The sequence below is a fragment of the Mustela nigripes genome, chromosome 11 (genome assembly GCF_022355385.1).
Source record: "Mustela nigripes isolate SB6536 chromosome 11, MUSNIG.SB6536, whole genome shotgun sequence".
NCBI classification, from domain to species: Eukaryota; Metazoa; Chordata; class Mammalia; order Carnivora; family Mustelidae; genus Mustela; species Mustela nigripes.
Genome location: NC_081567.1, coordinates 6421353 through 6435730, shown reverse-complemented (window position 1 = coordinate 6435730; position 14378 = coordinate 6421353). Strand labels below are relative to the sequence as shown.

At 46.2% G+C, this 14378-nt stretch overlaps 1 protein-coding gene across 5 annotated transcripts; it reads right to left on the bottom strand.

Moving 5' to 3' along the window:
- Positions 1–521: 521 nt before the first annotated feature.
- ZSCAN25 (zinc finger and SCAN domain containing 25) lies at positions 522–13142 on the bottom strand. Of its 5 annotated transcripts, none has more exons than XM_059414494.1 (7): positions 13078–13142; positions 11373–11484; positions 9640–10057; positions 8264–8465; positions 7592–7683; positions 6873–6999; positions 522–2965 (listed from the first exon to the last, which is right to left on the bottom strand). In XM_059414494.1, exons 3-7 carry the CDS (start codon positions 10024–10026, stop codon positions 2133–2135), a joined length of 1641 nt encoding a protein of 546 aa, XP_059270477.1. In that variant the 5' UTR covers positions 10027–10057; positions 11373–11484; positions 13078–13142; the 3' UTR covers positions 522–2132. The 5 variants fall into 5 exon arrangements, with proteins under 5 accessions (XP_059270477.1, XP_059270476.1, XP_059270478.1 ...); XM_059414493.1 differs by lacking the exon at positions 13078–13142 and adding an exon at positions 12603–12710; XM_059414495.1 differs by lacking the exon at positions 13078–13142 and adding an exon at positions 12603–12710 and having other exon boundaries at positions 9640–10054.
- Between the last annotated feature and the right edge of the window lie 1236 nt (positions 13143–14378).

Genomic DNA, 14378 nt, shown 5'->3' with positions numbered 1-14378 from the left:
CTGCTCCCTCTACCTGTGGCTATCTGACAAATAAACAAAATCTTTAAATTTAAAAAAAAAAAAAAAAAAGGCACCATAAGGGACACCTGGATGGCTCTCTTAGGCATCTACTTTCAGCTCAGGTCATGGTCCGGGGTTCTGGGATCAACCAGCATCAGGCTCCCCCTACCCCAACCCCTGCTCAGCAGGGAGTCTTCTTCTCCTCTCGCTCTGACCTTCCCCCTGCTCATGCTCTTGAGTTCTCTCTCTCTCAAGTAAACTTTAAAAAAAAATAAATAAATCAATATGGAGAGGCTGGGTCGCTCAGACTATTAAGCATCTGCCTTCAGCTCAGGTCATGATCCCAGGATCCTGGGATCAAGCCATGTATTGGGCTCCCTGCTCAGTAGGTTGCCTGCTTCTCCCTCTCCCACTCCTGCCTGTGTTCCCTCTCTCACTGTCTCTGTCAAGTAAATAAATAAAAGCTTTTTTTTTAAATAAATAAATAGATAGATAAAAATAAAAGGCACCACAAGACAAATCATACCTTGTAATTATAGTACTCAGACTCACTCATTCAACAGCCAGCATTCAATGGCACAGCATTACAAGACTGTAGTGTGGTCCATGCTCATTACACAGAATTTTAAGCAGAATATTCCGGAATTTTATACAGAAATGAAACCCTTTAGTGATGGCAAAATAAGAAAGCATAAACAGTTACAAATACTGTATCTCCTCGTTATTATGTAATTTTAAGTGCCCACAAACATCTTTTATTTTTCCTGAATTGGCACTCATGCAAAACAGATCACTACCACCTCCTCATCCCCAGCTGGTGACCAAGAGCCTCAGATGACAAGGATCTGGATGCACCAAGACTATTTAGTAACAAGAGGTAGGTGGCGAACGCATTTCAAGGCAAGACAGTGATAGGACCAAGGACAAAGGTGCAGATCCCAGGTCCACAGTGTTTACAGGAGTATCAGTGGGTTCCACCTTAGGTGGTTCTAAAGAGCAAATATATTCACTAAAACATAAGCTCAAGGTCAAGGATCTTTTCCCCCTATTTTACTCACTGATATACAGGAAACACCTAGCCAAGTTCCTGTTGGATAATAATAAATGAATAAATGTGTAGAATGAAGTAAGAATAGAAAAAAAATCATCTTACATGCTACAGTGACATTAAATGGAGGGTATTAATTAATACAAGTTCATTGTTCAGATTCATTTAATTGTATCTTTATACAGAACTGAATGTTTTTTAAAATACTTTCATGTTTATTCAGTGATCAATAACAAAATATTAACTTCCTAATGGATGTGAACTGTTGTTACAGTACAAGGAATAATGGGGAAACTTTACAGATGAGAGTACAATGGTACAGAGACAAAAGGGGCTACAAATAAAGTAAAATAAACAAAGCTGCCTGAGAGATCCCAACAGGGGAGGGAAAGATCCAGCACCCACTGGAGCAGCAGGGCAGAACGACTAAGCACCAGAAGACTATCTTCCCACACAGCACTTAGCACAAACATAACTTAGAATGCCTGGAGTTATTAATGTTTCTGTATGTTTCCACCGCTAAATCACAAGCTCCAGGAGGCTCAGGTTTCATGTGTCTTGTTCACCACTGTGTTCCCAGCACCAGGCACATAGTAGCTGTTCAATAAATATTTGTTAAATGGAAAAGAAGGAAGAGTCTGAGCTAATGATCTTGCAGGTAGAAACAGCCCTCATAAAAAAGAGGCTTAAGTTGTCAACATGGGACAAAATTTTGCCTTTACTACCAGACTTGCTCAAGAGGCAGATATGAACCAACAGAGGCTCTGAAATTCAGGATATCCTTTCTCCAAAAGACGGTGAGAAACTGTTCACATCACTTGGATTAGAGACATGAGGAGCTGTGCTCTCTGGAAACTCAAAATAAATCAGGCCTTTCCCTGGTTGTTTAACAACAAATGGAAAGAAAATGGGTCAAAGTACCTTTCTGCACCCCATCACTCTTCAGCCCCCACCTCAAAGCCCTTCAGTGAATAAGGACAAATGCATCTTCCAATGAGGTCTTCCTCCAGTTGCGGTCCTGAAAGATTCTGCACTTTCCAGGACCTTCTACTGGCAAAAAAAGGTGCATTTCAGCATGGCACACTTACTGCGCCAGGGTCTCCTGGCGATGCTGAGTCTTCTGGTGCCGATTAAGAATGGATCTCTGGTTGAAGCTCCTCCCGCAGGCAGGACAGTGGTAGGGCTTCTCCCCGGTGTGAATCCTCTGGTGTCTGACCAACCGTTCCCCTTTACTGAACCGCTTCCCACACACCTGGCACCCGTACGGCTTCTCGCCTGTGTGGGCTCTCCGGTGCACAGCCAGGTTTGCATTCCTGCTGAAGCTCTTGCCACACTCACAGGTGTAGGGCTTTTCCCCCGTGTGAGTTCTCCGATGCACCTGCAGATGCTGTCTCCGGGTGAAGCTTTTCCAGCAGTCCCCACACTTGTAGGGCTTCTCCCCCGTGTGACTCCTCTGGTGGACCTCGAGGTGGTGCCTCTGGCTGAAGGTTTTCCAGCACTCGCTGCACACATAAGGTCTCTTTCCCAGGTGTGTTCTCTGGTGCTTCATGAGGTACTCTCTCAAGGTGAACCCCTTTCCACATTCGACACACCCATAGGACTTCTCTTCTTCATGAGTTCGCTGGTGTCTGACAAGATTTGAGCTCCGACTGAAGCCTTTTCCACACTCAGGGCACTGAAAAGGCTTCCAGAAGGAGCTGTGGGTCTTGAGGTCATCCGGCAGGGGTATGACGCCATGCTGAGGAGGCAGCGGCCCCGGCATGTTTCCCAGAGAACTACTGGGCTCCTGCTCACAAGTTCTTCCAAGCTCAGGGCTCTGAAGAGTGGCATCCCCAAACCTCTCTGATGTCACCCGAGCAAGCGCCCCCTTGAGGTCTGACTGCTGGGTTTTAGCCTCCTTTTCCTTGCTCCCAATGCCTACAGGACAAAGGAGATACAGGCTGATTCTACAGGAACTATGAAAGTACATTTATACGTTAGAATCTGGCTCCTAAGGGTTTCCCCCTCACAATTCCTTCTTTTTCCCTCTGACTGAAAACCTCAATACAGTTTCCTTTCATTGACTCTAAAACCAGACTTTGCTCTATTTTTCTCCATCTGCTTCTGAGTGTTTGTGTCCCTAACCCCCCAAATTCATAGGTTGAAGCCCTGTACCCCAATGTGATGCTATCGGGAGACAGGGTGTTTGAGAAGAAATAAGGTACAGTCATGAGGGTAGAGCCCTCCATGGGATTAGTGTCCATAAAAGAAAAGGAAGAGAAATCAGAGTGCTTTACACAGAGGTTATGTAAGCATGATTCCTCACAATGGGATTGGTGCCCTTGTGAAGAGACAGAGTCACAAGATGGATCCCTCAACTGTCCGCCCCGTGAAGACTGTGAGGTGGCAGCTGGCTGCAAGCGAGGAAGAAGGCACTCTCCAGACACTTAATCTATAGGAACCTTGATCTCGAACTTCCAGAACGCTGAGAAATAAGTGTCTGTTGTTTAAGCCACACAGTCTATAATATTCTACTATAGCAACCCAAGACAAGACTACCTCTGTACCTTTTTACAGAATACTCTGCCAAACTTCAACACCCACTCACTTTTCTACTAACTCAGACTTTCATTTCCTTCTAAATCTAATTCAGTGATTTCCTTGAAGAAACATGCCCTGCTTGCTCTCTTCAGCTAATATATACCGATCAATATATACTGTATCAATATATATATAATATATACTGATCAAGCATTTTGCTTATCCTACGCTTATTTATTTTTAAAGATTTTATTTATTTATTTGACAGACAGATCACAAGCAGGCAGAGAGGCAGGCAGAGAGGGAGAGAGGAGGAAGCAGGCTCGCCACTGAGCAGAGAGCCAGATGCAGTGCTCAATCCCAAGACCCCAAGATCATGACCTGAGCCGAAGGCAGAGGCCCCAAGCCACTGAGCCATCCAGGCGCCCCATCCTACACTTATTTAGACACAATCTTACTGAAAATGCTATTTTACATTCATCAAGGTGTCCTGCCTTCCCTAGAAATTATAAACCTATTCCAGGGATGAACTACTTGGAGTTCTACATATCCTCCCTACGCTTGCTCAGCAAGTAGTCCCTGCTCAAACTGCTCCCTCTGCCTAACCAGATCTTACCAATCAAGGTCTCCTAGGAGCCTCGCACAAGCTTACCTGCTGCTGGATGAATGAATGAACCCACTCTGTCACTGACTTCTACCAGACTGAAATGCCTGTGAATGCTACTGAAATGCCTCAATCCTTCTCAGTGTCCTTCCTCTGATCTCTCTCCAACTCTCTCTAAATTTAAACAGAACAAATATTTACAGAAGATGAGGAAGATGAAAAAAAAAAAAAAAAGGAAGGCTCTAGGGAGCAAAGGAGCAAAAACAACAAAAAAAAAAAAAAAAAAAAAAAAAAGACAATGGGTGCCTGGCTGGCTCAGTCCATAGAGCGTTCGACTCTTAATCTCAGTGTTATAAATTCGAGTCCCACACCAGGTGTAGAGATTACTAAAAGTAAAATTTTTAAAAGAGAAAGAGGGGCACCTGGGTGGCTCAGTGGGTTCAAGCCTCTGCCTTCAGCTCAGGTCATGATCTCAGGGTCCTCCTGGGCTCGAGCCCCGCATCAGGCTCTCTACTCAGTGGGGAGCCTGCTTCCTCCTCTCTCTCTGTCTGCCCCTCTGCCTACTTGTGATCTCCTGTCAGATGAATAGATCAATAAAATCTTTAAAAAAAAAAAAAGAAAGAGAGACAGATAACAAGCAGAACTTAGGAATGGGAAGGGTCCTTTCAGGTGAGGCTGTTAAAACACAGAGAGAAAAATCTCGCATGCCTCCGGACCTAAACAAAGATGAAGGACACCAGTCTCACCTCAGATAGATTCTTTCATAAACTTTCCAGGAAATACAAATGCACAAAACATAACTGTAGAGTTCAAATTTTCATAATGAATATAACTATGTAAACAGCATCCAACTCAAGAAACATTACCAGCATCCAGAAAGCCCTCTCCCATACCCTCCAGTGACTATATTCTGCCCACCAGACAAACATGCTATCCAGACTTTGATCACCATAAAGTGCTTTTGCCTGGTCTTGAACTTTATCCATTAGATCCACACATTGTTCCTAGCTGCTTCTGCTCATTATTATGCTTTTAGGATTCACCCACATGGTGGAGCATAGCTATAATTACATTTTTTTTTTTTTTTTTTTTTGCTGTTGGTAGTATATGCTTTTACACTGTCAAGAATGTATTGAAATCTCTTTATTTCATTGGCTGGTGTTCATTTGAGTAGTTTCCAGTTTTGAGGTGTTATGAATAATAAAACTGAAACTAAATGCAAAGCACGAGTCTTACCTGGACACTGAGGCGATGCGAGTATGTGCCAGTTATTACCTAGCATGGAATTCTGATTTCTCAGGCCCAATCCTACACAGCTGTCAATGCAGGAGCCATAGGTAAATGGGACTAAATCCCAGGACGATCTGAAGGTGGAGACAGCTGGTAGATAGTATGGGTGGGAAATGGACCTTGGCCCACCCAGACTCCCCATAAACACTTAAGAAAGTGCTTCCGTTGTTTGAAACAATGGGAAGAGGACGAGCATACAGCCAGACTCTCTACAACAATCAGAATGGCCAAGAACACATAAAAACCCTCTGGGAATAGGAGGAGAACAGAATACTTCCAGCACATTGGCAGCATCACTGGTAGAATCTCATCCCAAGGGGGATCAAGGTGCTGAAATACTAGTACCACATCTGGGCCACTGCACTAGCTCCTGCACTGCACAGTTATGTCCGGGGGTTTCCACATCCTCTACTGTTACAGAAGTCTTACATCTTTGTAACGTATGTTGGTAGCCTATGGCCACTCACATCACTACCATGGCGTGACAACCCTGTCCTGGACCAAGTCTCGTTAAGTCCCTCCTCTAGTGCCCCTTACGCTACGCCATAATGACATTATATACACCTGAGCTCTTCACCTGAACTGGTAAGATCACAGAGGCAAGCACCTTTAAAGCAGAATGTTGACCACATAACATGCCAAATAAACATTTCTGAGCCAATAAATAAATGCTAACTCATAAAAAAAAATTTGTACTACTAATAAAAATATCTGACACTACTATATTCACCAAATATTAATCCTCACAACACCGGGAGATTTCTATAAACGTTCCCATTTTGCAACTGAAAACCAGAGGCCTGAAAAGGTCACCTGTGGTGCCCCAGGTCACAATCAGTAAGTGATGGAGCCAGGATGGGTTTACATGCGCTTAAGAAGTAGAGTGATAACTCTGCTCGCTCTGTGACACGGGCCCACATGGACCTCTCTGGTTTCTAGGACCCTTCTGTCCATGCTCCTGCCATCCTCTGTACACACATCTCGTGCTCCAAAGGCTTCCATGCCCTTAGTCCAGCCCCAAAACAAAGCTGCAGAGGTGGGGCCAACACCCAGGGGGGCACTCAATACATCTCTGCCAAGTAAACAAGATCAGAGGATCATCTTTTGCTGTTCTTTTGCTCTCGAGCCTTGGTTCAGTCACACAGTGGGTGCTCCAGGAGTCTAATGACCAGCCACTCTCATCACAACCAGAGTAACTACCTTGTGATTTCTTGTCCCCTTGACTGCTCCTATCCTGACAGGAAAACACGTGGCCAGCTCCTTAAACCTGGGTCCACTCTCTTTCCTTGGACCCATTTACTCATCTTCTGTCAGTAGTACCAGGTTCTAAAATCCAGGGCAAGGATAAGACCCCTGACCTGTAGCTTTTAAAATTCCTCAGTTTCTTACCTTTGGAATGGAAAGTCTTACCTGGAGCTGAGACCCCACAGTCTCGGGGTTCCACATATTCCCCAAAGCAGTCTATCTGGGCTGGGGTCACATGCCTCCATTCCTCCTCAGGGAAAGCCAAGGCCATATCTTTAAATGTCCCCAACCCCTGAAACAACAGGAGACTGCTATGGATAGAGAAATAATCCCAAGGTAGGAAGAATCTAAAAGCAGAAGAGAACACAGGAGACAACACTCTAGGGAAGAAGGGACCAAGAAGACCAAAGGAACTGGGTCGCTAGTGCTCTCGGGAGCAGAAGGGCCTACCTCTCAACAGTTTAATGACAGGGAAGTAATGGACTCGTCTGAGCCACTGTATTTCTAAGTCTCTGCTGCAGCCACTAAGCTTGTACCCTCACAACCAAAGAACCCAATTTCCATTTTTCAAATGCTTCAAAGCTGCTATTTATCCCCTCACCTAAAGCCTAGTGGCTTCTATCCATAAGGTCTTCCTCCTCACAATTAAAAGAGTAATCCTGAGTCAATCGGGAAGGAAAAAAAAAGTCACAAAGCCGTAGAAGTGAGTGTTAACAACTAGGGATGATAAAGTGAAGAAAACAAACCTGCCACAACCATCAGAACAAGAAAGGTGAAATAATTCAACTTGTGGATAGCACTTTGTTGTGCAGAGAAACCTTAGGGAAAGTGAACCTCATTCAAAACAACGTCATGGTCCCCAGAAGGGGAGAGGTACAGCTCACCTGGGGTCCAGCTGTAAGGAACCCAGCTGCCATCTCTTGGTCTCTGGTGTTCACGGAAGGGAGGCCAGGACCAGCCTGAAGAACTGGCAGAGCTAAGCAAAGGGAAAAAAGCATAAGAAAGATTAGCGCTGCCTTGCAGTTAACTTGTTCAAAGGTGTCCACTGCCTGACACACAGAACCCTAAGAACCTTAAAGCTGGGGTGCAGGTACAGACTATCCTGCTCTCCACTGGGAAGATAATCCCAACCCAATATGCCCTGCCCCTTGAAGGCCAGCCAAGCTCCCTGGTCACACTCTGGCAATAAGCTCCTTTGAGATTCACTAACACAATGAAGTCATACATTACTTTCAGGGATACGGTCTGTCTGCCCACTTAAAAAATATCCCTACATGTCACCTGCATATTTCTAGATTTCTAGAAGGGATGTGAGGGAAAAGAGAAGAAAAGAAATGGTAAGAGAACACAATCCTGGGTACCCCCTGCAGAAATCAGAGAATCAAGATACAGAAAACAATTCCACTTCATCTCTTTCCTACTAAAGTCAAGGAAGTAACCAGGGAAAATCAGAATTACAGCCCACAGGTCACTTCATTTAACAACTGCTGGACTTGTAAAGGATAGGATCACAAAGCACAGTCTTCTATGTCCTTACTTTACTGTTTGCATCTTACCCTGCTCCTGGAAGGCTTGTGTCCCAGCTCCAGGGTCCTGACTGAGTTGCTCCTCAGTGCCTTGGTCTAGGCCTTGAACTCCTTCCCCATGGGGCATCCCCCACTCGGGCTTGATCTCCACCGGCCCCAGGTGCACACCTGGTTCCCAAGGGCCTCTGCCAAGTGCTGTCTCCTGCTGCTCTCCCTGCACGTGGCATGGAACCTAAGGACAGTCCCCAACACCTATTAGAATGAGGCCTGGGGGAGGGATCTGAATTAAAACCTAAAAAGAAAACCTAGAAAAGAACCATTCCAGCTGTAAGGGAGGGGAAGAAAAAGCTGGCTAGGTTCTTCCACAGGATGTCGGTAAGAAGGTGAAAAAGAGACTAAGCTCTCTTTATCAGGCTATGAGCAACTGTTCTATGTCCATGCCATTCTGCAAGGGTCCCTCAGCCTAACAGAATTCCACCATGCATAATGTCACAGAGAGGCTAAATATTGTTTGATTGAGAACTTTAGCCCGAAACACTCCCTACTAGGAAAAAAAAATCCCCCAATTACAAATGCTAAAAGTAAAAAATACAAGCTCTGATTCCATAGTGAATTACCTAGTGAAAAAAACTAGCTCTAAAAATAGCAAGAAAAATCAGGACAACTCATATTGAGATACACTCACAAAAACAGGCCCCTTTGGGTCTACTTTTAAGCTTCTGGGCTGGGAGTAAAAAAATAATTCTTAGGATTATGGAGGAAGTCTGGGGTAACTACAGCAGGAAAGGAAAGATGAAGTTAAGAAAGACAGTTACTTGCAAGCAAAACAGTAATGTTAAGTCCTGCTCTCTTCTTTCCCAGACAATAATCAGGTGATTATACCAAAGAGTCACAGACACCAGCCAAAGTCCCAAGGAAGTATCTAAGATGCAGTTGCCTGGTATGACCAGACCACCACCACAGAATCGCTGATGTGAGCCACTTAAGTTGATATCCCAGATGTGGAAATTGCACTGTGCAGACCATGCTTCTTAGGAAGAATATTCACCCAACTGGAATTCTCTGCATTCTCACATGCATCCTGCCCAAAGAGGAATGAGTTGAGGAACCTTAAAAGTAAGGTTCCTTAGGCCTGAGGCTCACAAGGGAAATATGGCCAGGCCTCTTGTCCTGATGACCAAAAAAGGAAGCTAACAGCCCTTCTACAAGCCCTGCACCTTCCCTGAGAATGGATTTTCTTGCTGAAAACTCCACTGCCCTCCAGAAAGTACTTCAGGGGGTCTGGGAGCAGGGGAAGGAGACTGTATACCTCATCGACTCCCACTGCTTCCTCAAACCTTTCAATTCTTTAAATCTCCCCTTCCCACACCAATGAAACAAGACCCAGATTCCCCCTTCTCACCCACCGCCTTGGCCTCCAATGTTCTCTCTGTGAAGTCTTCCACCATGGCCACAAGAGCCTTGCCACTCTCCAGGCCATGCTCCCGAATCCAGGCATAGAACTCCCGAGGCAGGATGGTCAGGAACTGCTCCAGCACCAGCAGCTCCAAGATCTGCTCCTTGGTGTGCAGCTCAGGCCTCAACCACTGGCGACAGAGTTCCTGGAGTTCCCTGAGGGCTTCCTGGGGACCAGCTGCCTCCTGGTAGCGGAACTGCCGAAACCTCAGACGAAAAGTCTCCGGACTAGGGTCCTCCCTTCCCCTGCCCCATGGCAACTCTTTCTCCAGCTTTACCACAGGAACACCCATCGGCTGCTGAGGGTCTTCTGCCATCCCTGGACGCTCTTTAAGCATCTTCACACCCTCCCAGAAGACTGAGTGTCTGCTGGGAAGGCCAGACAAACAATAATGGAAGCATAAATGAGAAAAAGAAAAACTCAGTCCATCCCAGTTCTGTGCCTACCATCAATGGCTCTTCTGCTGGAGAACATGACAATTACTTTCAAAAAACTGAACATATATCCTAAAAATTACATCAATTCTAGTTAGTTATGCTAATTACCAAGTATGTGCAGAAAAATGTAGAGACTTTACTTTATGCCCACAAACACTGCAGGATCTCATCAGGGAAATAACGCGAAAATCAGAGAATATAAAATAGGTTATAATTAGATCAGTCACACAGACCTACTCTTCCAAAGGTGTAATACATTTTCAGTAAATATATATGCCAAACCTGCAAAAACCAGAAATATAATACAGATGCGGTGCCTGGGCTGCTCAGTCGGTTGAGCCTCTGCCTCCAGCTCCAGTCATGATCTTGGAGACTTGGGATCAAGCCCTATGTAAGGCTCTCTGCTCAGCAGGGAGTCTGCTTCTCCACCTCCCTCTGTGTTCTCTCTCCCTCTCTTGCTCTCTCTCAAATAAATAAATAAAATCTTAAATATATATATATGTATATATATATATAAAAAATATAAAACAAGACAAACACAGCACTTACCCTTTGATACTCATATACTAGCACAGCAGAGAGAAAAAATATATACATGCAAATAAATTAAAATTATAAATGGAGATAAGTTCTAGAAAGGAAATATGTACAGTGCTGTTAATGGAGGATGAACAACTTGAAAAACAATTTTCTGAAAAAATGACATGTAGGCTGAGACCCAAAGGATGAGAATGAATCAGTCATTCAGATTTTTCCACGCACAAGGACTGAGACCAGAAATTACTCTGTATATCTGAGAACAAGCCAAAGTGAAGTATGGCTTCTGCAGAGTTGAGTGACAACGCTGCACGAGAAGAGGCGGCAGAGGCAGGCAGAACCAGATTATCCAGGAACTGGAACACACTAAAAATTATGAGTTAATCTTACTTTAGCAAGGAGCCACATGTTTTATAAAAGTCATTTTGCAGGGCACATGGGCGGCTCAGTCGATTAAGTGGCTACCTTCGGCTCAGATAATGATCTCAGGGTCCTGATATCGAGCCCCATGTCAGGCTCCTTGCTCAGTAGAGAGCCTACTTCTCCCTCTCCCTCTGCCTGCCACTCTGCCGACTTGTGCTCTCTCTCTGTGAGTCAAGTAAATAAAATCTTTAAAAAGAAAAAAAAAAAAAGAAAAGAAAGTTTATTTTGTCTGTGGTATGTCAATGGACTATAGTTTAGAGGGGACAGGAAGGGAAGCAGCACTTACAGTGGTCCAAGCAGGAGAGGCTCAGGATGGTGACAAAGCAGACAGTCAAGACATATTCTGGAGGTAAAACCAATAGACTTGCCAGTGGCTTGGATGTGACCGTGTGCTCAGCCTAAAGAAAACAAAAGAGTGACATATATGTATCATTACAATTGGTCAAAAGATTTTTAACTTCTGGGATGGCTCAGTTAAGGGCAGACTCTCGATTTCCCTCAGGTCATGATCTCAGGGTCCTGGGATCCAGCACTGCTTTGTGTTCCTCCTCAGCACATGGTCTGCTTCAGGATTCTCTCCCTCTCCCTCTGCTCCTCCACCCCCTGCTTTCTCCCTCTCAAATAAAAAATTTTTAAAAGGGGGGTGGGGAACGCCTGGGTGGCTCAGTTGGTCAAGCGGCTGCCTTCGGGTCATGATTCCAGGGTCCTGGGATCGAGCCCCACATCAGGCTCCCTGCTCAGCAAAGAGCCTGCTTCTCTCTCTCCCCCTCTCCCTGACGCTCTGCTTACTTGTGCGCTCTCTCTCTCTCTGTCAAATAAACAAATATAATATTTTTATATATTATATATATATTTTTAAAATATAAAATATATTCTTTTTAATTAAAAAAAATTAAGATTTTTAACTTCTATAGGCTCTCCCAGTTAGAAAGCCTGTGAGCACACACTCTGATTCAATACTTAATAACCATTCTGTATAGGGAGTATTACTCCCCCTACTTTTCAAACGAAGAAACTGGAGCTGTAAGACGTTAGATGACCAGGTCGGCCTCCCAAAAGATAGGGTGCAGATAAACCACAGGGGGAGCCAAAATGAGAAAAAGGTTAATGTCGGTTCAAGTACTCATGAAAAAAGAAGGGGCTTACACTAGACTGGCTGAATACTATTCCATTTCACGACGGGTTCAGGCTGGGGGTGCGCGGTACCCAGGCTGGGGAGGCAGACTTGGGAGTCGAAAGTGGAGAAGGGGCTGGGTTTTTGGAGAAGGGAAAGATCACTCTTAACCTACAGAGAATAATCAAACTTGGCAGGAGGTACTTCCGAAACTTCTACGTAATATCCTATTGGGTGCTCTGCAGTTATACACCCTTCGTAAGCCCATTTTTCATCTTCAATCCGTTCATTTTTCTCTGCTGCACCAAGAGAGACTTCTCTCGCGACTTCCCAGCTACTGCACGTACTCACTCCCATTCACTCCCCTGTTGGAATTTAGGGCGCTACGGCGCAATTGTTTACCAGCGTGTCTCCGACTACCAGACTCCCCGAAGGCGCGCAAGGTCCTTTTTCATCCTTCATCCCTGGCCCTTCACGAAGAGAAGGCTTAAAAGAGAAGCCATTCTTTACGTGAGCGTCCCACGTCTTGATCTAAAATGGCTACTTTCAAATTTTCTGAGAGGGCTGCTCTGGTTCCAGGTCTCGAGTTCGCGGACGCCCCGAGCGCTGAGGTAACCCTGGCCGGGCGGGCCCGAGTCCGCTCCCACCTGAGCCCCTGCGTCGCGCCCCACCAAGGCCTCCGTGCCGCGGGAGGTTGCTCCGGGGAGACGCGCCGCCCGCTACCTCAGCCCCGCCGCCGCCACCGCAACGGTCCCGAAACGCTGCCCCCCCGACCGCCTCAGCCCGCAGAGGCCCCGAAACCCTGCCCCGCCGCCGCCTTCACCCGCCGCCCCGCGTCGCCCCGCGTCGCCCCGCGTCGCCCCAACCCAACACTCACCCGCAGCCCTTCAACAACGCCAGCCAGGCCCGAGCGCTCAGAGGACCGGATGTGGGCCGCGGACGCTGTCAGACAGGTGCGTGAGGAAAGAGCCCCCTTCCGCTTCCTCTCTAGGACTCCCGGAGGTCGGGGAGTCTCTATGGTCGCCGGTCCACTGGGCCTGTCCGGGGAGACTGAGCTGCTCTTCCCAGGCTAACTCGTGCCCTAGAGGCTCGAGGTCCTCACGGTCGTCAGGTCTTTTGGCGCCTCCGCGCCTTGGCATCTGCTTTCCCTTCGTGAGAAGGTCCCTCCAGACACACTACTGGGCATGAAGCCTCTTTCAGCGGGCTGTATAGGCCAACACGTGCTTATTCCGCGCTTCTTGTACTTTGTGCAAGGCGCAGGGGCCGAGGGTGACGGAGGGAAGCACCGAATTCTATAGGTTCACATAAGAGGGGCCTCCCCCGCGAATAGTTTGGAGGAGGGAGTCAGGGAAGACTTCCTGGAGGAGGGGCACCTCAGCTCAGATTTGAAGGGTGAGCTTTTAAAAAGTGAGGTGAGTGTCCCCAGTGAGTGGGGAGGGGTTGACGGCATTCCCACACAACCCGGGCCACTGGAGTACACGGTTAAACTTAGTATTTCAGCTGGTGAGCTAAAGGCAATGGGGAGCCATGGAAAGGTTTCAAGGCGGGAAGGGACACAATTTGTGAAGATGCTGCTGAGAACCCTTCAAGAAAGACCGAGCAAGAGGGGAGGGAGGTGGAGAAACGAGATGGCTGACTGTTGCGTAAAAGGAAGCTTAAGAAGCAGTCCAGGAGAGAGAGGATGGTACAGACCTGGGACAGTCCCTGAGACCAGAAATTGCCAAGAGTGATTCTATATGAAACTTACTGGGGAAGTAACATTGCCAGGGTTTGAGGATTAATTGGATCTGGAGGATGAGAGAGAGGGTGAAATAATTTGGTAAATGACCAAAGCCACATATATTTATAAGAATGAACATTTTATGGCTATCAGACATATGAAAAAATGTTCATCATCACTAGCCATCAGGGAGATGCAAATTAAAACCACATTGAGATACCACCTGACACCAGTTAGAATGGCCAAAATTAGCAAGACAGGAAACAACATGTGTTGGGGAGGATGTGGAGAAAGGGGAACCCTCTTACACTGTTGGTGGGAATGCAAGTTGGTGCAGCCACTTTGAAAAACACTGTGGAGATTCCTCAAGAAATTAAAAATAGAGCTTCCCTAGGACCCTGCAATTGCACTACTGGGTATTTACCCCAAAGATAGAGATGTAGTGAAAAGAAGGCCAT

Coding starts and splice junctions, on each gene's coding strand:
- ZSCAN25 (XM_059414494.1), bottom strand. CDS start 10,026: ATGCTTAAAGAGCGTCCAGGGATGGCAGAAGACCCTCAGCAGCCGATG. Junction 7,684..8,263: donor ACAAGCCTTCCAGGAGCAGG/GTAAGATGCAAA, acceptor CCCTTTGCTTAG/CTCTGCCAGTTCTTCAGGCT. Junction 2,966..6,872: donor CTGTGGGGTCTCAGCTCCAG/GTAAGACTTTCC, acceptor TTTGTCCTGTAG/GCATTGGGAGCAAGGAAAAG.